Source organism: Salmo salar, chromosome ssa21 (assembly GCF_905237065.1).
Source record: "Salmo salar chromosome ssa21, Ssal_v3.1, whole genome shotgun sequence".
Lineage (NCBI taxonomy): Eukaryota > Metazoa > Chordata > Actinopteri > Salmoniformes > Salmonidae > Salmo > Salmo salar.
The window spans coordinates 7,749,857-7,772,250 of record NC_059462.1 but is presented as its reverse complement, the minus strand read 5'-3'; the positions used below and the strand labels follow the sequence as shown (position 1 = coordinate 7,772,250).

The window sequence follows — 22,394 nt, the reverse complement described above, 5'->3', positions numbered from 1 at the left end:
CCAGAGGTAGCCTGACTGCCATTAGGTACCGAGATGAGATCGTCAGACCCCTTGTGAGACCATATACTGGTGCGGTTGGCCCTGGGTTCCTCCTAATGCAAGACAATGCTAGACCTCATGTGGCTGGAGTGTGTCAGCAGTTCCTGCAAGAGGAAGGCATTGATGCTATGGACTGGCCTGCCCGTTCCCCAGACCTGAATCCAATTGAGCACATCTGGGACATCATGTCTCGCTCCATCCACCAACGCCACGTTGCACCACAGACTGTCCAGGAGTTGGCGGATGCTTTAGTCCAGGTCTGGGAGGATATCCCTCAGGATACCATCCGCCACCTCATCAGGAGCATGCCCAGGCGTTGTAGGGAGGTCATACAGGCACGTGGAGGCCACACACACTACTGAGCCTCATTTTGACTTGTTTTAAGGACATTACATCAAAGTTGGATCAGCCTCTAGTGTGGTTTTCCACTTTAATTTTGAGTGTGACTCCAAATCCAGACCTCCATGGGTTGATAAATTGGATTTCCATTGATTATTTTTGTGTGATTTTGTTGTCAGCACATTCAACTATGTAAAGAAAAAAGTATTTAATAAGATTATTTCTTTAATTCAGATCTAGGATGTGTTGTTTAAGTGTTCCCTTTATTTTTTTTGAGCAGTATATGTTGATTTTGTATCTTTGAAATAACGTCAGATCTTCAACGTAATATCCTCTATAAGAAAAAACAATAGGCTGAGCAGCATCTCCTACTGATCTATCTAGAGGTACCAGTTTGTCTTCTTTCCAGGGTTGCAAACCCAGCACTGCTTAGCTTTGATATTTGTCACCAATGTGCTATTGTGAGAATGATTGTTGACAAATCTCCACTTAATAGATTCACTGTTGCTATCAAAATGTAGATGTTGGATTCACATCTCCAGCCCAACCAAATATCTAAGTTAAAGAATATGACTAAATCAAATCTAATTGTATTTAAAGTTCAAGTTAAAGTTTGATTTGGTTTGATTTAGTCCTATTAATTAACTTATGATTAGTTAACAAATGATATGTTGCATTCAGGTCTCGATCTCAACCAAAAATAAAAGTTAAAGAATGAAACTATTCATGCAGTGTATACATTTCCTTAAATGTTGATATTTGGTTGTGTTGTCAACTAAACACATTTGAATATTACCCTTGTAATATGTAAATAGCCTTAAGTTAAGGCTATTTTACAAACTAATGTAACAGTATTTATTCCACTTTAAAATGAGTAACACATCCTTGGCCACATTTTGAGGTTACTGTAACAATAAATGTTAAAGTAGCATGCAAATGTTGCAGGTCTGTGGAGATCTTCACAATTGGATTAATAATCTGCACATGATCTGAAACGGCAATGACCACTTGAACCATGTATTTAAATATTCTTAATTGCAGTCCAGGTCATTTTGTTTGTGCTAGTAGATGAAGTACAGTGATAACATATTAAGTAAAATATCTAAATTGTATTCCCATTTGAACTTTGTTGTTCTTTTAAATGGTTGACAGCACAGTGATATGACATTGGGAATTCAACACATTTTTGACTGTATTTTTGAGTGGGTGAAAATAGTTTATAATCTCATTGATCAACATATCAACCAAATATTTCCAAATTCTCCACTTTGAAATGATGTGCTGTGCACAGTGGGTAGTTCCTTTCATGGCTTAAATAAGAGCTGTCACTCCATCCTTCATCTGCCTACTCACTCTCTCCATCTTCTTCACTACCTCTAGAGAAAACATCACACGGTGTGATGGATGTATATGGATACCATGCCGATATGTCCCCCCATATGGTTTCCTTTGTGCTTAAATTGTTCATGTTAAAGTAGGACTCATGTTAAACTCTGGAATGGACTGTCAGTGAATGTGATATGTTTGTATGTTTAAGATATGCCTGGACAAACGTGATACTGTATGTCCAGGCATATCTTAACAGCATCTGATTGGATGGTTCACACCCCGTCTATCCACACCAAACTTCTAATTGGCTGTCTAGTATCCAGGCATCTCTGTTCTCTGATAGGCTACGCTATCTCCATGAACACCTGTGTTTACGTGTAAACAGGTCTGGTCTCCATCAGTACACTAGCCTACATGTTGACAACACAGCCAGGCTCCTTGTTGTTGTTTACCTCAGTAAACACGTCTGACAGCCGTGTGACAGCAGGGCTCTGTCCTCCCAGCAGCCCTGTGTGACCAGAGCCAAGGCCGATAGGCCAGACGTCAGGATCTGATGTCTCTGCCAAATGGCGATCAAGGACACAGCGCCAAGGTTTGTAGTCATGCTACTGAGGCATGTACTCAAATGCATTTCTTTAGGGTACCACTGTGTACTTCTGATATTTGATTGTTATTTTTGTAATTTTTAAGTACTGTTTCACCAAGAGTCACATTTGGGTGACTCTGTAGAGAGTTTCTGTAAGGAAGAAGACCATGTATAAAAGTTGCTTAAATGTTCCAGCCCTGGCTTTGCAGTTTTTATGACTCACAACACAACACTTATCTATAATTATGCCTTCAAGTTGTATCATCTTTTATTTCTTAACCTTTTAACCCTATTTTCAACAGGCTGGTATAGCATGTTTTGACAGCCCTCCTGCATCAATTTACATCATTTGTATCCTTTTGGGTTTCTGCAGTTTAATGTTATAATAGTAATAAAAAACTGCACTTTTTGATTTATTATGTCAAAATGTTGTCTGAACATGTGAGAAATATGATGGAAGAACCTAGATCATTTTAAATTCAAGAAAAACATTTGGGGTAAATCCCACTGGGCAAAAACTGATGGAATCAACATTGTTTACATGTCATTTCACCCCCCCCCCCACCCCCCCCCCCAAAAAAAAACTGATTGGGTTTGCTAAAAGTCATCAACGTAAGGGCATGTCGTCTTTTTTTCACCCAACTTTTAAACTAAATCCAATGACATGGTGACATTTTTTGTTGATTTCACACTGAATTCACGTTAGTTGACAACTCAACCAAATGTAAATCAAAACTAGACATTGAAATGGTGTCTATGCTATTCATGTTTGGACACAAAATGACCATAATTTGCTCAAAATCGACATCAGTCCCTTGACTTCTCAACCGCCTGGTAGAGCGCTGTAATTTCCAAATTAAACAAAGTTGGAAAACAAATTATTGGAAGTTCTTTGAGTTGTTAGTAATATTAATTGAAGGTGAAATAATGTTTTCAACATGTTTTTCAAGAAGAGATGGTCATTTTTTGTATACTTTTAGAATTGAGGTAAAGGTTGTGTTTGTTTACCTCTAGGTTACGGATGAACTGGTATTTACCAAGCTATTGCTAGGCTAAAAGTGAGCTAACAGAGAGTTAATGGTAGTTGATAGGCATGGGATGCTACTGTTACTCCATCAGATTGAGTGGTGGTGCTGCACTGTGGAGTGCAGTTAACCATTAGCATAGCCACGTGGAACAGTGAAAACTGAGTCCATTTCCCCATAGGTGAACAACAAGTTTTTTTTCCAACATGGCCGAAGGCTGGTGCTATTGAGGGAAAGTGACAACATTGTTACAATGTTTATTCAATATTTACCTTACTGAATATCTCACCATGAGCGTTTCCATCGCCTCCTTCCTCTCTCCTTTATTCCTTTCTCAAGCATGCAGAGAGAGGGGCTCTCATCAGTTTAATGAAATTAGTTTTGTTGTGAAAACAGATCAATATCGATGTTTCTAACCTGATTTCAGTTGGTTTTCCATTTTGTGACTTAAGTGGGCTACAGTCTGTCTGTTCCTATCAAACTGCAGATGTGTTTCCGCCTGTGCTCTAGGCCAGCATTCAGGTAGACAGGCCACCGCCAAGTATTCAGACTCCTTGACTTTTTCCACATTTTGTTACGTTACAGCCTTATTCTAAAATGGATTAAATAAAACATTTTCATCATCAGTCTACACACAATACTCCATAATGACAAAGCGAAAACAGGTTTTTAGAAACATTTTGCAAATGTGTTAAACATAAAAAAACGGATTCTGAAATATAAAATATTTATTGATTTGTTTAACACTTTTTTTGGTTACTACCTGATTCCATATGTGTTATTTCATAGTGCTGATGTCTTCACTATTATTCTACAATGTAGAAAATAGTAAAAATAAATAAAAACCCTTAAATGAGTATGTGTGTCCAAACTTTTGACTGGTACTGTGTTATAAGGTATTTCTATTTTTCTTCTAAGATTTTTTGAAGGGTAGGATAATTAATGAGGAGTCAACTTCATTTATCTCCGTTCTTATTAGAATTTTTCCATTGTAAACAATAAAAATTATGTTTCATGCCAAATAGTTTCTGTAACGCAAGCATCCAAAATTGAGAGGTTATGGATCCTGTTCCAGTGGCTCAAATAAAGCGCTCCTTTTAGGGCTGCTTAGGCAGTCACAACTCATTGGTTGACTGGGAAGATGCACAATCCCAGATATCGAAGGAAAATGTGTGGAGTCACTGTAACCTCTCTTCAGTAGTCCCATCTGTCTGGTGAAAGACAGGAGTCTGTGACCATATAGTTGACCTGCGTGAATTGTAAAGTTTTACCCTTCTTTTTAATCAATAATAATTTATTATGCTGCAAGGTGTAATGGCATGAGTGATAGTTTTGGAGATGAAGATTGTTGATCCACAGAAATGGACAGGAATGTGAAAAGAAAACAGATTGCAAAACCAGTGTGTGTGTTTGTGTGTGTGTATGTGTGTGCTTGTACAGGTGTGTGCATGTGTGTGGGCTTACATGCGTGTGTAGGTTCCTGTGTGTGCTTGAATGCATTCGTATATATGTGTGCTCACACACATTTCTGTAAAAATGTCATTCATTCAAGTGCATGCCATGCATGCATATGGATGAGGGTGATTTGATTTGTTTGTGCATGCGTGTAGGTGTGTGACACAAGCCATTATATCTTTGCTTCTGGTTCATGTCCTGGGCTATCCATCTGGTCTCAGACAGAAATAATAATGAGAACTGTGGGCCGCAGAAATAGCCCATTGAAACACATACTTTGCTTTTACATGGAATGAGAAGTGGTTTAATACACTTGGTTGCTTGAAATGTGGCCAATATCAATCCCTCAGCCCCATGCATATCTCTCTCTCTCTCTCTCTCTCTCTCTCTCTCTCTCTCTCTCTCTCTCTCTCTCTCTCTCTCTCTCTCTCTCTCTCTCTCTCTCTCTCTCTCTCTCTCTCTCTCTCTCTCTCTCTCTCTCTCTCTCTCTCTCTCAGATTAGGTTACATTCAAAATGTTATAATCTAAAATTGTAATCAGTAATGGAATTTTTTGATCTGTAAATAAAAATAAAATTGTTAAATTACGAGCCTAGTTGGTTTAGCCACAGAAAAAGGCATGATTGGCTGAGATAATGGGTGGGCTGGACATGCTGAGAGATGAGTTTAGATTGGTCTGCCATGTAGCACGATTCTGTCTATAATGAGCTTCTCAGTATGTGTAGGTAATCCTTTTCGAACGCAGATTTGTTTTAAAGATAGCTCAAAACTTTCTGGAGGACCGAGTTTTGAAATCAGTGGAATGCACGGTGGAAGCAGAGTATGATAGCTAAGGAGAAGGGGTAAATTCAGGTGTTTGATTTTAAATGCTGAGGGAGTCAAACAGAACACAGAAGGCTTTTGTATATACACCTCTTTCCGGATTACATCTTCAAACAAAGGGCAACCAGGGCATCCGTGACAGAGAGAGAAGCGTTCATCAATGGGTAAGCGAGTCTACAGTGGCTTGTGAAAGTATTCACCCCCCTTGGCATTTTTCCTATTTTGTTGCCTTACAACCTGGAATTAAAATGTATTTTTGGGGGGTTTGTGTCATTTGATTTACATAACATGCCTACTACTTTGAAGATGCAAAAATATTTTTTATTTTGAAACAAACAACAAATAAGATTAAAAAACAGAACTTGAGCGTGCATAACTATTCACCCCCCCAAAGTCAAAACTTTGTAGAGCCACATTTTGCAGCAATTATAGTTGCATGTCTCTTGGGGTATGTCTCTATAAGCTTGGCACATCTAGCCATTGGGATTTTTGCCCATTCTTCAAGGCAAAACTGCTCCATCTCCTTCAAGTTGGATGGGTTCCGCTGGTGTACAGCAATCTTTAAGTCATACCACAGATTCTCAATTGGATTGAGGTCTGGGCTTTGACTACACCATTCCAAGATTTTTTAATGTTTCCTGTTAAACCACTCGAGTGTTGCTTTAGCAGTATGCTTAATGTCATTGTCCTGCTGGAAGGTGAACCTCTGTCCCAGTCTTAAATCTCTGGAAGACTGAAACAAGGTTCCCTCAAGAATTTCCCTGTATTTAGCACCATCCATCATTCCTTCAATTCTGACCAGTTTCCCAGTCCCTGCCGATGAAAAACATCCCCACAGCATGATGCTGCCACCACCATGCTTCACTGTGGGGATGGTATTCATGGGGTGATGGGAGCTGTTGGGTTTGCAACAGACATAGCATTTTCCTTGATGGCCAAAAAGCTCAATTTTAGTCTCATCTGACCAGAGTACCTTCTTCCATATCTTTGGGGAGTCTCCCACATGCCTTTTGGTGAACACCAAAGTGTTTGCTTATTTTTTTTGGGCCACTCTTCCGTAAATCCCAGCTCTGTGGAGTGTTCGTCTTAAAGTGGTCCTATGGACAGATACTCCAAACTCCGCTGTGGAGCTTTGCAGCTCCTTCAGGGTTATCTTTGGTCCCTTTGTTTCCTCTCTGATTAATGCCCTCCTTGCCTGGTCTGTGAGTTTTGGTGGGCGGCCCTCTCTTGGCAGGTTTGTTGTGATGCGATATTCTTTAAAACATTTTAATAATGGATTTAATGGTGCTCCGTGGGATGTTCAAAGTTTCGGATATTTTTTTATAACCCAACCCTGATCGGGTACTTCTCCACAACTGTCCCTGACCTGTTTGGAGAGCTCCTTGGTCTTCATAGTGCCGCCCGCTTGGTTGTGCCCCTTGCTTAGTGGTGTTGCAGACTCTGGGGCCTTTCAGAACAGGTGTATATATACTGAGATCATGTGACAGATCATGTGACACTTAAATAAAGTCCACCTGTGTGCAATCTAACTAATTACAGTATGTGACTTCTGAAGGTAATTGGTTGCACCAGATCTTATTTAGGGACTTCATAGCAAAGGGTGTTTAATTTTTTCATTTTCACTTCACCATTTTGGACTATTTTGTATATGTCCATTACATGAAGACCAAATAAAAATCAATTTCATTGACAGGTTGAATTACAACAAAATAGGAAAAACGCCAAGGGGGATTAATACTTTTGCAAGACACTGTAGCTAGCTACATTTTCGGAAATTAAACGCTTCTTATTTTGAACCTAGTTGGTTAGTGTTTAGCTACCTGTAGATTCATGCAGGGTAGTAACGTTATGAGTTGGAATTATGGCTCATTGTTTATCTAGCTATCTAGCTACATGTTTAAACAAAAGACTCTACTATGCAAGTAACCATTTCACGGTACCATTTTATTTGATTTAGTGTTTGTTTACCAGAGACGTTTCTGTGAAGAACAACATGACCTGCACCAAGTTCAAATTAGGATTTAACCTCTATGGGCTAGGTGGGACGCTAGCGTGCCACCCGTGGTGCACTCCATCAACAGCAGGTGCATTTCAAGAGCGGCAAATTTGAATCCAAATAAATGTCAAAATTCAAATTTTTCAAAAATACAACTATTTTACACCATTTGAAAGATAAACATCTCCTTAATCTAACCACGTTTTACGATTTCAAAAAGGTTTTACGGCGAAAGCATAAATTTAGAGTATGTTAGGACAGTACATTTACAAGAGTTGTGTGTAATGTTTTGTCAAGTCAAAGACAGGGTCACCAAAACCATAAAACCAGCTAAAATGATGCACTAACCTTTTACAATCTCCATCAGATGACACTCCTAGGACATTATGTTAGACAATGCATGCATTTTTAGTTCTATCAAGTTGATATTTATATCCAAAAACAGCATTTTACTATGGCATTGATGTTGAGGAAATCGTTTCCCTCCAATAACCGGCAGTCAAGTCAGCGTCACAAATTAAATAATTAAAATTAGAAAACATTGGTAAAATATTATATTGTCATTTAAAGAATTATAGATGTACATCTCTTGAACGCAATCAACTTGCCAGATTTAAAAATAACCTTACTGGGAAATCACACTTTGCAATAATCTGAGCACTGCGCCCAGAAAAATACGCGTTGCGATACAGACTAGACGTCATGTTGGGGAGATCTAAAATCGAAAATACTATGTAAATAATCCATTACCTTTGATTCTCTTCATCAGATGTCACTTCCAGGTATCACAGGTCCATAACGAATGTAGTTTTGTTCAAAAAAGCTCATCATTTATGTCCAAAAATCTCCGTCTTGTTAGCACATGATGTAAGCCAGCCGGACTTCTCGTCATGAACGAGGGGAAAAAATATATTTACGTTCGTTCAAACATGTCAAACGTTGTATAGCATAAATCATTAGGGCCTTTTTTAACCAGAACATGAATAATATTCAAGGTGGACGAATGCATACTCTTTTATAACGTATTGGAACGAGGGTACCCAACATGAACTCGCGCGCCAGGTGTCTAATGGGACATCATCGTTCCATGGCTCTTGTTCGGTCAGATCTCCCTCCAGAAGACTCAAAACACTTTGTAAAGGCTGGTGACATCTAGTGGAAGCAATAGGAAGTGGCAAAATATTCCTCAGCCCCTGTGTTTTTCAATGGGATAGGTTTAAAGTCAATACAACACATCAGGTATCCACTTCCTGTCAGAAAATGTCTCAGGGTTTTGCCTGCCAAATGAGTTCTGTTATACTCACAGACACCATTCAAACAGTTTTAGAAACTTTAGAGTGTTTTCTATCCATATATAATAAGTATATGCATATTCTAGTTACTGGGTAGGATTAGTAACCAGATTAAATCGGGTATATTTTTTTATCCAGACGTGCAAATGCTGCCCCCTAGCCCTAACAGGTTAACGTTAGGCCAACGAGACAGTGTCCTAATTCTAAAATTCTCCGGTAGAATGCACTGCTTTTATTTCATCACACTCACAACCGTAAGTTATTTTCTGTAATTAGCTCGCCATTAACTTGTAAATAATGATCTTCTTGTGAGTTTATTTTCATGTAATAATGAATGACAACTGTATACTGACATGTCAGTAGACGCAGTATAAACCAGACTTTAGTCTTGAAATCTTTGGTTGTTTAGTACACAACTGTACTCACTGTTTAACACATGGCCTCACATGTGAATCCTTAAAGAGATGGGTGGGGCTAATGCTTAAGAGGGTGTGAACGATGCTAAATGGGCATAGACAAAGAAGTACTCTCCTGCATGTGTACCAAAACATTCAATGTTAGAAGTTTATCAACTTTCCAATAAAAATTACTTTCCCATTGTTCCTCAACTGTAGTGTATGAATTTCACTTTTCTAGTCTCTACTTTTATCCAATGTAAAAAACACCATTTCAAATTTTGCTAAATAAGTCTGAATCGAGCCAGTCGGTCACAATTAAATGACATCTATTGCAATATAAATCAATGTTAGAGTTTACATACTGTAGATAACAAAAAATGGATGTTGCATTTTACTTTATGGGTTATGTAGACTTCTAACCCATTACTTTCTACTTCATTACAGGTAATAAAACGATTAGGCTATATATTTATATAAAACACCAAAGTCAGACAGATTTGTAGTCATTCCAATGAATTACATACCCGTTGATCTTCAAGAATAGGACTTAGAAATATGGAAATATACAGTGTATTCGGAAAGGATTGTAACCCCTTCACTTTTTCCCCATTACATCCTTATTATAAAATGGATTAAATAAAATAAATTCTTCATCAATCTACACACAATACCCCATAATGACAAAGCAAATCCAGGTTTTTAGAAATGTTTGCAAATGATTTAAATATAAAAACAGAAATACCTTATTCACATAAGTATTCAGACCCTTTGCTATGAGACTCAAAACTGAGCTCAGATGCATCCTGTTTCCATTGATCATCCTTGATGTTTCTACAACTTCATTGGAGTCCGTCTCTGGTAAATTCAATTGATTGTAACATGATTTGGAAAGGCACACACCTGTCTATATAAAGTCCCACAGTTGACAGTGCATGTCAGAGCAAAAACCAAGCCATGAGGTCAAAGGAATTGTCCGTAGAGCTCCGTCCCAGGATTTTGTTGAGGCACAGATCTGGGGAAGGGGACCTAAACATTTCTGCAGCATTGACGGTCCCCAAGAACACAGTGGCTTCCATCATTCTTAAAAGGAAGACGTTTGGAACCACCAAGACTCTTCCTAGAGCAGACCGCCCTGCCGAACTGAGCAATCGGGGGAGAAGGGCCTTGGTCACAGAGGTGACCAAGAACCCGAGCTCCAGTGTTCCTCTGTGGAGATGGGAGAACCTTCCAGAAAGACAACCATCTTTGCAGCATTCCACCAATCAGGCCTTTATGGTAGAGTGGCCAGACAGAATCCACTCCTCAGTAAAATGCACATGACAGCCCGCTTGGAGTTTGCAAAAGGCATCTAAAGGACTCTCAGACCATGAAAATCAAGATTCTCTGGTCTGATGAAACCCAGATTGAACTCTGTCACCTGAATGCCAAGTGTCACATTTGGAGGAAACCTGGCACCATCCCTATGGTGAAGCATGGTGGTGGTAGCATCGTGATGTGGGGATGTTTTTCAGCAGGAGTGACTGGGAGATGAGACAGGATTGAGAGAAAGATGAACAGAGCAAAGTACAGAGAGATCCTTTACAAAAACCTGCTCCAGAGCGCTCAGGGCCTCAGACTGGGGCAAAGGTTCACCTTCCAACAGGACAACGACCCTAAGCACACAGTCAAGACAGCGTCGGATTGGCTTCGGAACAAGTCTCTGAATGTCCTTGAGTGGCCCAGCCAGACTTAAAACCAAAAGAACATATCTGAGGAGACCTGAAAATAGCTGTATAGAGATCCTCCCCATCCAACCGGACAGAGCTTGAGAGGGCCTGCAGAGAAGAATGGGAGAAACTCCTCAAATACAGGTGTGCCAAGCTTGTAGCATCATACCCTAGAAGACTCGAGGCTGTAATCACTGCCAAAGGTGCTTCAACAAGTACTGAGTAAAGGGTCTGAATACTTATGTAAATGTGATATTTCATAATAAAAATAATAAAAAAATATATTTTAGAAAAAGGCTGTAACATAACAAAATGTGGAAAAAGTTAAGGTGTCTAAATACTTTCCGAAATATAACTTTTTAGAAAATCATTTGAAATTGACAAGCATATAGATAATTAGCAGACAGCGTGCCTTGGTTTGAGGGCAGTGTGGGTTAACCACATTTTCTGCGCAAATCTATGTCGGATATTGGCCTGATGGAAACTACAGCTCCCTAATAGATCGCACAGTTCGGGTTTGATCTGATTTACAGTATTTCTAGAGAAAATGCGCATTGAGCTCACAGAAAAAAATGGAAAGAAATGGAATTCAAATAATTGAACAGACATCGGTCAATTAGTTGGTAAAAAAACAAAAAATAACCGAAATTTCGGTTAATCGCTCAGCACTAGTAAGTGATTACAGTTACATTTTCTCTGTAATCGGTTACATCTAACGGATTAGTAATCTGAATGCAAGTTTGGATATTCGGACACAGCGAGTCACTCTGCTCTTTCTCCATCTCACATTTTCTGTTTTTATCAGTATATATGCATTCTTAAATAGTACATTTTAAGTGTGTGTTTTAGTGTGTCAGTCTGTGAGTGTGTGTGATAGAGTGAGAGTAATGCAACATAACCTTAGGTGTCTGAGGTACAGTGAGGCACAGCAAGGTTAATAACTTTCCCCTGGTGTACCTCTCCTCCCCAGTAAAATGGTGTCTTTATCGAAATAGGGTCTCCTTGTTAAAAATAAAGGTGAAATTAAAAAAATAAAACAATAATGATTCTCCAAAGTATTGTCTTATTTGTTTTCTCTCATTGACAGACAGTATGTCGTAAGGTTTACGGTAAAGAATGAAGATGGTTAACTAGGGGTCCTCGTTTTTAGGCTTATCAGGTTTGCTTCTAGCTTTACAACGGATACCTGGGTCGTGTTCATTAAGGCACACTGTAACAAACGTTATTTAACAATTTGCAACATTAAATGAAAATGAACGTTTCTTATTGGATAAGTCCATGTACTGCTTCCCTGTTTCAGACCATTTTCTCCTGTTTGGTGCATAATGAACATGGTGGGAGTGAATGTCTGCTTCTCCTCTAGTCGGTTTAGCATAGTGGTCTGCTGCTTCTCATGTTACCACTGCAGCAGCTCCAATAAGTGGCCATCAGTATCCCTTTCAGAGGCATATCACTAAACAACAGTGTATGCTAGATGTCTTGGAGGACGCTGTACAAGGATGCAGCAGGATTCGAATGGGCATACAGATGGAATGATATACCACACAACCATATTGAGAAAGCGTATACAAAGACGATGATAGATTGGAAGATATAATTTTGTGATTGTGAGGTTGTGATTACAATAGGTGTTTAGCAGGAGGCTTGGTTCATCTGTTGTCACAAACCATTCTCAGATGTTGTCTTTAATTCTCTCACTCTCCTTCTCTCTCAACCCCTCTTTCTCACTCTCTCTCACAGATGCGGGGTCAGGCTCGGGAGATGACGGTAAGATCGCTCTACTCTTTTCTCTTCATTCATTTTCATTTTCATTTACTGTTGTTTCTGTACTCATTCTCCTTGCTTAGAAACAAGACTGGCCATGACACACTACTTGGAAGTGAGCTTTCACATAACATATTCAGATGGGGAACGAATGCATATTCACAAACATGCACGCACACGCGCACAATAAACACACTGCATGGACAAATGAACAAACAAACGCGCTCTAGAACATAAACACACACACACAAACACACACACTTGTTTGTATTCTCTCAGACATGCAGACACATCCTGACACACACACCATGCAATAACTAAATAATCATGCATGTAAACAGTAAGAGCACTCTAAGATGCTTAGCAAACCCCAGTACCATGCAAATGACACCTTATTCACAATATAGTGCACTACATTTGACCAGGGCCCATAAGAAGTGGAACATGTTGCCATTTGGGATGCAGCTATGGTCACAGAGCCTGGTGAGAGAAACAGGAAATGAGTCCCTTCTCTGGAGTGTGTTGCTTGCTTCCTCTTCCTCTCCATCTCTCTCTCAATCTCTCTCTCATCCACCTAACTCTCTTTCTCTCCATAACCCTCTCTCTCTCCATCACCCTCTCTCTCTCTTTACCCCTCTCTTCACACTCCCCCTCCTCCTAATGTTGCTGTTATAACCTGTATGGTGGCAGATCTGGGATAAAAGTAGAAAGGAATGGGAAGCTTTGGAGTAGGTGACAGGAAAGGTGTAGGTACGAGCATACACGCTTGTGTGTATCTGTGCTAAAGAGATGTAATTCTTTTAGCTGGATTTTCTGTATATACATGTGTTTGTTTAGCTCATGTATGTTGATTTGTGTGTTTGCGTGCGTGCATGTGTATGCGCTCTCGTTCGTATGTGCTCACATGTGTGTGTTCCTGTGTGTGTATGTGGGTTTGTCCATGCAAGTGTGTTCATTAGTGCATGTGGATGGAGGAATAACAAGTATCCCGGAGCCAGATATGATAAACAGATTGCACTCTGCCTATGGACCTCCAAATGAGAGACAGACAGAGAGAAGCGGAAATGAAGAGGGTGGGAGGTCAACCAGTGAAATAAGACAGAAATTACCATAGAGATGAGGAAGAGAGATAAAGAAAGGGAGGAAGCAGGAGGCAGAGAGCGAGAATGGAGGTAGAGTGATAGAAAAAGATGGAGGGAGGTAGAGATAGATGGAGAAATAATAGAAAGGTGAGGATGGCAGGAAGAAGGGATAGAGAAAATATGGCAGTGTATGGGTAAAAAGAAGGTAAAGACAGTTATAAAATGGGGTTAGAGTAGTACAGAGGCACTAACACAAGTACAGCCCCCAATAAAAATCTAATGTCTATTAATGGCCGACGATGAATCTCAGAGCTGTTTATGGTAGTCTGGTAGGTCCCGATTGAAATATAGATAAGGAGATTTGGACACACACACACTGTAAACCCCAATGTACTGTCATTACTCAAAACTTTTGAGGAAACCTATTGCACAAAATATATCTTGTAGTCATTTCTCAAACCATGACTAATCTGTGACCCTGTAGGGCAGGGGTGTAAAACTCATTCTACGGAGGGCCGAGTGTCTGTGGGTTTTTGGTTTTGCCTTTCAATTAAGACCAAGACAACCAGATGAGGGGAGTTCCTTCAAATAACCAACTCATCATCAAGCGTTGATTATTTGAATCAGCTGTGTAGTGCTAAGGCAAAAAATATATCATACAGTGGGCAAGTGAAAGTAAATTATAGGCCTATCCAACTTATGTGGGAGGAATAAACAATGAAGCAGGGATTTTATGCAAACGTGTCTGTGGGAGGAGAGGCAACCCAAGGACAACTCCTGCATGCGCAAAGCAGCTAATCTTAGGCACTGTTTGAATATATTCATGGATGGATTCTCCCTTTATTGAAATAATCATTTATTTAAATATAGACCTATTAAATCAATAATAGGCTATTTAGGCTATGAAGAAATAATCACTGACATGACATGACTCTGTTGGTAGCCTAGCATAATATCTCCTTTCACTATCCATCTATCAGGGATGTCTTCAAGAATGGGAGGACCAAAGGATGCATAGGTTATCCCAAAACAGGGGCATCGTCTCTGTTAAAGGCTATTTGTCTCAGCTCTCCCGCTAACTTAGGCTACCACTTGTTCACCTTACAGAGGGTAGTGTTTAGACATGTTAGGTTAAATTACTGTTTCAGATGGGGCTTTAACCAAACCCCTACCCCCCTGCCCTGTGGCTATGCAAGTGCAAGGTCCATGACAGGGGTTTGGGGGCAGCCCTTGAGCCCAACAGGGACGCGCCACATCCTTTTCCACGCAATCCGTGACTTACATTCACAAGATTATAAGCATGGCCTATGAGACTACTTTATTGGAAGTGTACATAAAACACCATGCAATTACACACACATTTGTAATTTACCCTTTCGGTTTCGACATATAGTCTTCTGGGATAGCTGTTACTCTCCAAGATACTATGCAAAGTGTTGGCATACACAAGGGACTGAGGATAACATTGTAGCAAATTTGAAGGGCACCATGACAGGGACTGATGCACGCAACTCATGTCTCTTTGTATTCTGACAACGTACCATGGCTGTTAGAATGGTATTGCTTTGGGGATACCGTTTGTGTTTGCGTGTATGAGTATGTGTATGAGTATGTGTATGAGTATGTGTATGTGTATGTGTGTGTGTGTGTGTGTGTGTGTGTGTGTGTGTGTGTGTGTGTGTGTGTGTGTGTGTGTGTGTGTGTGTGTGTGTGTGTGTGTGTGTGTGTGTGTGTGTGAGCATGCGTGTGTTTGGACAAATGTATTAGATCTCCGCCACCCAACACACACACAGCTGCATACACATACAACCCACCTGTTTCTACCTATGTATACTGAACAAAAATATAAATGAAACATGTAAAGTGTTGGTCCCATGTTTCAAGAGCTGAAATAAAAGATCCCGAATTTTTACATATGCACAAAAATCTTATTTCTCAAATTTTGTGCACAAATTTGTTTACATCCCTGTTAGTGAACATTTCACCTTTGCCAAGATAATCCATCCACCTGACAGATGTGGCATATCTGTGATTAAACAGCATGATCATTACACAGGTGCACCTTGTGATGGGGACAATAAAAGGCCACTGAAATGTCTCAAGTTCCACAGATGTGTCAAGTTTTAAGGGAGCATGCAATTGGCAGGCTGACTGCAGGATTGTCCACCAGAGCTGTTGCCAGATCATAATTGAATGTTAATTTCTCTACCATAAGCCCCCTTCAACGTTGTTTTAGAGAATATGGCAGTACGTCCAACCTACCTCACAACCGCAGACCACGTGTAACCACGCCAGCCCAGGACCTCCACATCAGGCTTCTTCACCAGTGGGATCATCTGAGACTAGCCAACCAGACACCTGATGAAACTGAGGAGTACTTCTGGCTGTAATAAAGCCCTTTTGTAGGGGAAAACTCATTCTGATTGGCTGGGCATGGATCTCAAGTGGGTGGGCCCTTGCCCACTTGTGAAATAAGGCCTAATTTATTTATTTCAATTGACTGATTTCCTTATAGGAACTGTAACAGTAAAATCGTTTAAATTGTTGCGTGTTGCATTTTTATTTTTGTTCCCTATATGTAACCACACAGATTTGCATGAAATACCTCATCCAAGTCCGTGTGGTTCCTCCTTCTGTGGTTCCTCCAATCTGCAACACAACCTCTTCCAGGTCCTACAGTAATACTTATTATCATATGGTTATTATGTGCTAAAAGAGCAAGGATTTCCTTGTTACTAAAGCCAATTCTATAGTATAGTTTCACCTGTCATCTAACTCCGGAATTTCAATGGTGGCACGCACAGCAACAGGGAGCCAGGAAGACGCAATTAATAACCAAATCTTATACTTTAATCTTGAAATATAACTATACATTTATTCTCAAAATGTCGACTTTATTATAAAAATGTTGAGTTTATTCTGGAAATATTGGCACTTTATTCTAGAAATATTGCCACTTTTTTAAAGTGCTATCTGTGCCTTTTTTTTAATCCAACTACCACCAGCCATCACCGTTTATTTATTTTTTCTCTTAATTTAGCCCTAAGACTCTTCCGTACCAGTCTGATAGCACATAAATGTAGAGATGGTGAAAAAAATACACTACAATATTATCAGGGGCTTCTCAAGCCTCAAGACATTTGATAGAGTCCTCTAAAAAGACTGAAGACAAAAAGTGGCTGTCTTATCATATCCTCAAGGATCCTAGTTCAACAATGGCCTAGGCATTAGGCAAAGGGATCGGTTTGGGATTGGGCCGCAGTACAATGAAGGCTACATGTAGAGCTATGACACATAAAGCTTTGGGGTATTCACGTTAGTTGTGGGCTAGAACAAAAACATACACCCAGGTCTAGGATGAAGAACCTTTCAACTTTGTGTTATAGTGATATTATTGTTACCAAATTTTCCAACCACCTCTGTCCACATAGCCAAAGGTACTTAATCGTGCTGGGAAAGAGCATCTTACAACTTATTAGGTTCATTGAGAAACTATTTAAACGGTGAAAAACTCCTTCATTACTACAGATGCCCTTTCAGAACACTGGTTGGTAGGGACAAATGCAGCGGTCTATTGCCTAGTTATCAGTATTTATAAGGTATTCTCCATGTCTCTCTCTCTTTTTCTTTGTCTTTCTCTTTACCTTTCCTCTCCTATTTCACTCTATTCTCTTATAATTCTTCCTATCTTTCGGCCTTTGTAAGAAGCTTAGTGAACTTTTTTTTGTAAAATAGTACTTGTAATGTATAGTTCATATTATGGCCTCTTGTGGCCCAATCTTTATGCTGTGTGTGTGTGTGTGTGTGTGTGTGTGTGTGTGTGTGTGTGTGTGTGTGTGTGTGTGTGTGTGTGTGTGTGTGTGTGTGTGTGTGTGTGTGTGTGTGTGTGTGTACTGCCACGTGCTTGTGTGTAAATGCACTTGTGTATGTGCGCATGTGGCCACATGAGTATTGTGTCTGATGTGTGGGTTGAATAATTGCGGGACAAACAATGCATTTAACTTCATTGAAATACCATAGCTGAACTGAAAGATTTATAAAATGATCATTCAGAAACCACAGCGATATGGATTCGCCTCCACTCCATTCATTTGAATTAAGTGTGATACCCAAATATGAATTCAATTTCAATTGATCTCCCATAGTCAATACATACTGTAATGACACGCCATGGGCTTAACAAGTTACTCACTGCTGTATACAGGATCACACTCAAAATCAAATCAAATTTTATATGTCACATGCGCCAAGTAACAACAGGTGTAGTAGACCTTACCTTGAAATGTTTACTTACAAGCCCTTAACCAACAGTAAAGTTCAAGAAATAGAGTTAAGAAAATATTTACTAAAGTATTTATTTTTATTTTTTAAATGACAAAATTACATAACAATATCGAGGCTATGTACAGGGGGTACCGGTAACTTTAAATTAAGACCGAAAGCTAATTTGTACAATATAGCTAATAAAACAAATGCCTCCAGTACAAGACTAATCACAATAAATGTCAACCTGTGGGGTGGATGGGGCTATATTTCGCTGGATATCTGGGAGCAGAACGTATTTGGCCGGATGGGAGGTGTCTGTATTTGGTCATTCTGCCCCCCCACATAAAGTGGATAGCAGAGAACATGCCTACTATTTACCCTCACTTCTAGGACAGACTAGAGACTTAGATATGCAGTTTTAGAAACTTCTTCGTCCTGTAAGGGATTTTTGTAGCACACAAGGCTGCCCCCTAGCCATAACAGGTTAAAGTACTTGAATTTGGCACTCTGAAATTCAAGTACAGGAATACCTTGAAAATCTGACATTTTCTGAAGTAAAATGAGAGAACAGATAATGATCAATTAAGTTTATGAAAAATATTTGAAAAATGTATTGGTCTTGCAAATAAGTTTTCAGACAGACTACCAAGTTTCATTTCCTTACGTGTTTCGCTCTGTGGTTGTCAGGCGAGCTCGCTCATTACACCCACACTGCCACTCAGCCAGGCAGGTACAGAACTGACTGATTAGGCGCCGCCAAACGTCACATCAATAGCTAAAATTCCAGGAAAATGTAGGTTAAACCCTGCCTTTTGTGTGTATGGAACATTTCTAGGATATTTTATTTCAGCTCATGAAACATGGGACCAACACTTTACATGTTGCATTTAATATTTTCGTTAAGTGTAGTTTACCCACTTTTTTACAACTGCACCACTGGACCCAACCAACTGACCCCGTGTAATGTGCAAAAAATGTGTCGGACTTTGACATTGCGAGCATGGGTGAATCGGCCCTGAAGAGCCACATGAAAGGGGAAAGACACAACGCTGCATCCTACACTGGCGCCAGTTCTACATTATGTGACTTTTTCTCTGCAACAACCTCCAGAGCTTTTTGCCAATCGCCTCATTCACGAGGCGCCCGCGATATTCCACTTTATCAAGCGGCAGCTGTGCTTCGGCTGTTCTGGTAGCCGTTCACGGGCCGTTTTCCTCATACAGCCCACCCTTCTCCTGGACTGGCGACACTAAAGCTGCCAGTCGGAAGCAAGACGCTTTTTCATAGCTATTGAGTAGTAGATTCCCAAATGCCCAATAAAACAGTAATTAAGCTGGAATTGTGTAGTAATGCAAATAGGAAATGTGTGTTCACCAGTAGGTATGTCCCAAAACTCTGCTCCTCACTACTCAAATTACAACATCATCAGTACTGATTTACCACTCATGTATGTAGTAAATAAGTAGTGGAACAATGTATTATTGATTACAAGTTGTCAGGTGGTGATGAATACTAAGTTAGTTGTTTTTTTTCATGAGGTTGTGGCGATATACTGTCATCTGGTGGCGCCTAGAAACAATTGCATAATATGAACTATTACAAATGGATGGTCCTTCAAAATAAATATTAGTGCTTGAAAAAGTATTTGAAAGTACTTGAATTTGACTTGCCACTCTCTGGCCTAGGACTTAAAAGTAGTAATTTGTTTGACAGACTTGATATGAGGTATGAACATATATCTTTTTTCTCTTTTTAAAGAGCACATTGTGAATCAATAATAAAAGTCCCGGTCTGTAACTCTGAAGGTCTGGGTTCATGGCGATGAGCACCCTTAATTTAAAAGGTACATTAAAATGTATAATACATTTATTCAAAAAGGGATTAAATGCTTACTTTTGAGATGTTAGGATGGACTGTATCAAGGTGGTTTGAAACATTTGACACATGTATGTGTCCAAATGTGTTCATGGATTCTGACACAAGTGGGTGCGTTTCTCGGTGTGTCCAACTGTGTGTTGAAGTGTTGATACGGTCTGTATCGGACCTGGACACATTTGGATACTCATGAACATAATGCTGTGTTGGAATGTGCATCAAGACCTGTCTGATCTTGATACAGGGGTATTTTGCACAGTGCCACTCTGCAGAGCTGCCTCCAGAACAAGATTCATGTTGAAAAACGCTAACCTGCTCTTATTCTGTCGCTATCAATTGATTGAGCTATTCACTTAATGTAAAATAGAAGATGTTTAAACCCAGACAGCTTTTAGGGAAACACTTGTGTCCTCTAGTTGGGTTAAGCCACGGAAGATGAGTTTCCAGCAGTTAAAGCAAACACTTTTCTGCATCGGTTAGGCCTACTCTGTCTGGATTGGAAAAGTAGGCCTACATTTTGAAAGTACCATGCTTAGATTCATAATGACGTCGCAGATGCTTTTAATATAAAGTGTCTATACCGTATTTCCACCACTACTGTTGTCAATGGTGGTCTGCGAACCCACAACCTTCTGGCCCGCAGCCTTTTGTGCTACAAAAATCCCTTACAGGACGAAGAAGTTTCTAAAACTGCATATCTAAGTCTCTAGTCTGTCCTAGAAGTGAGGGTAAATAGTAGGCATGTTCTCTGCTATCCACTTTATGTGGGGGGGCAGAATGACCAAATACAGACACCTCCCATCCGGCCAAATACGTTCTGCTCCCAGATATCCAGCGAAATATAGCCCCATCCACCCCACAGGTTGACATTTATTGTGATTAGTCTTGTACTGGAGGCATTTGTTTTATTAGCTATATTGTACAAATTAGCTTTCGGTCTTAATTTAAAGTTACCGGTACCCCCTGTACATAGCCTCGATATTGTTATGTAATTTTGTCATTTAAAAAATAAAAATAAATACTTTAGTAAATATTTTCTTAACTCTATTTCTTGAACTTTACTGTTGGTTAACCTGTTATGGCTAGGGGGCAGTATTTTCACAGCCGGATAAAAAATGTACCCGATTTAATCTGATTATTACTCCTGCCCAGAAACTAGAATATGCATATAATTATTAGCTTTGGATAGAAAACACTCCAAAGTTTCTAAAACTGTTTGAATGGTGTCTGTGAGTATAACAGAACTCATTTGGCAGGCCAAAACCTGACAAGATTCCATGCAGGAAGTGCCCTGTCTGACAATTTCTTGCCCTTCTTGATTATCTCTATCCATTACAGAGGATCTCTGCTGTTACGTGACACTTCCTACGGCTCCCATGGTATCTCAGAAGGCGGCAAAAAGCTGAATCGTGGCTTTGCAGGCTCTGGCTGAAAAAAAGTAGCGCGTTTGGATAGTGGCTGGTTACAGTACTGTGAGACTCAGGCTCGTGCCCGCGTCGACCCCATGCTTTGTTTTCTTTCGTCTGTTTACCTAAACGCAGATTCCCGGTCGGAATATTATCGCTTTTTTATGAGAAAAATGGCATAAAAAATGATTGGTTGACATGCTTCGAAGTACAGTAATGGAATATTTAGAAATCTTTTGTCACGAAATGCGCCATGCTCGTGACCCTTATTTACACTTCGGATAGTGTCTTGAACGCACGAACAAAACGTCGCTGTTTGGATATAACTATGGATTATTTTGAACCAAACCAACATTTGTTATTGAAGTAGCAGTCCTGGGAGTGCATTCTGACGAAGACAGCAAAGGTAATAACATTTTTCTTATAGTAAATCTGACTTTGATGAGTGCTACATTTGCTGGGTGTCTAAATAGCTAGCCGTGATGGCTGGGCTATCTACTCAGAATATTGCAAAATGTGCTTTCACCGAAAAGCTATTTTAAAATCGGACACCTCGATTGCACAAAGGAGTTCTGTATCTATAATTCTTAAAATAATTGTTATGTTTTTTGTGAACGTTTATCGTGAGTAATTTAGTAAATTCACCGGAGGTTTGCGGGGGGTATGCTAGTTCTGAACGTCACATGCTAATGTAAAAAGCTGGTTTTTGATATAAATATGAACTTGATTGAACAAAACATGCATGTATTGTATAACATAATGTCCTAGGTGTGTCATCTGATGAAGATCATCAAAGGTTAGTGCTGCATTTAGCTGTGGTTTTGTTTTTTGTGACATTATATGCTAGCTTGAAAAATGGGTGTCTGATTATTTCTGGCTGGGTACTCTGCTGACATAATCTAATGTTTTGCTTTTGCTGTAAAGCCTTTTTGAAATCGGACAGTGTGGTTAGATAAAGGAGAGTCTTGTCTTTAAAATGCTGTGAAATAGTCATATGTTTGATAAATGGAAGTTT

General features: G+C 39.7%; 1 protein-coding gene across 1 annotated transcript in view; it reads left to right on the top strand.

The window, feature by feature from the left end:
• Nucleotides 1–22,394, top strand: part of tmeff2a (transmembrane protein with EGF-like and two follistatin-like domains 2a) — a 197,228-nt gene that overhangs the window by 74,001 nt on the left and 100,833 nt on the right. Inside the window, exon 4 of the mRNA XM_014163911.2 lies at nt 12,727–12,753. Coding sequence (XP_014019386.1) covers nt 12,727–12,753 — 27 coding nt within the window. The remainder of the gene's footprint in view (nt 1–12,726; nt 12,754–22,394) is intronic.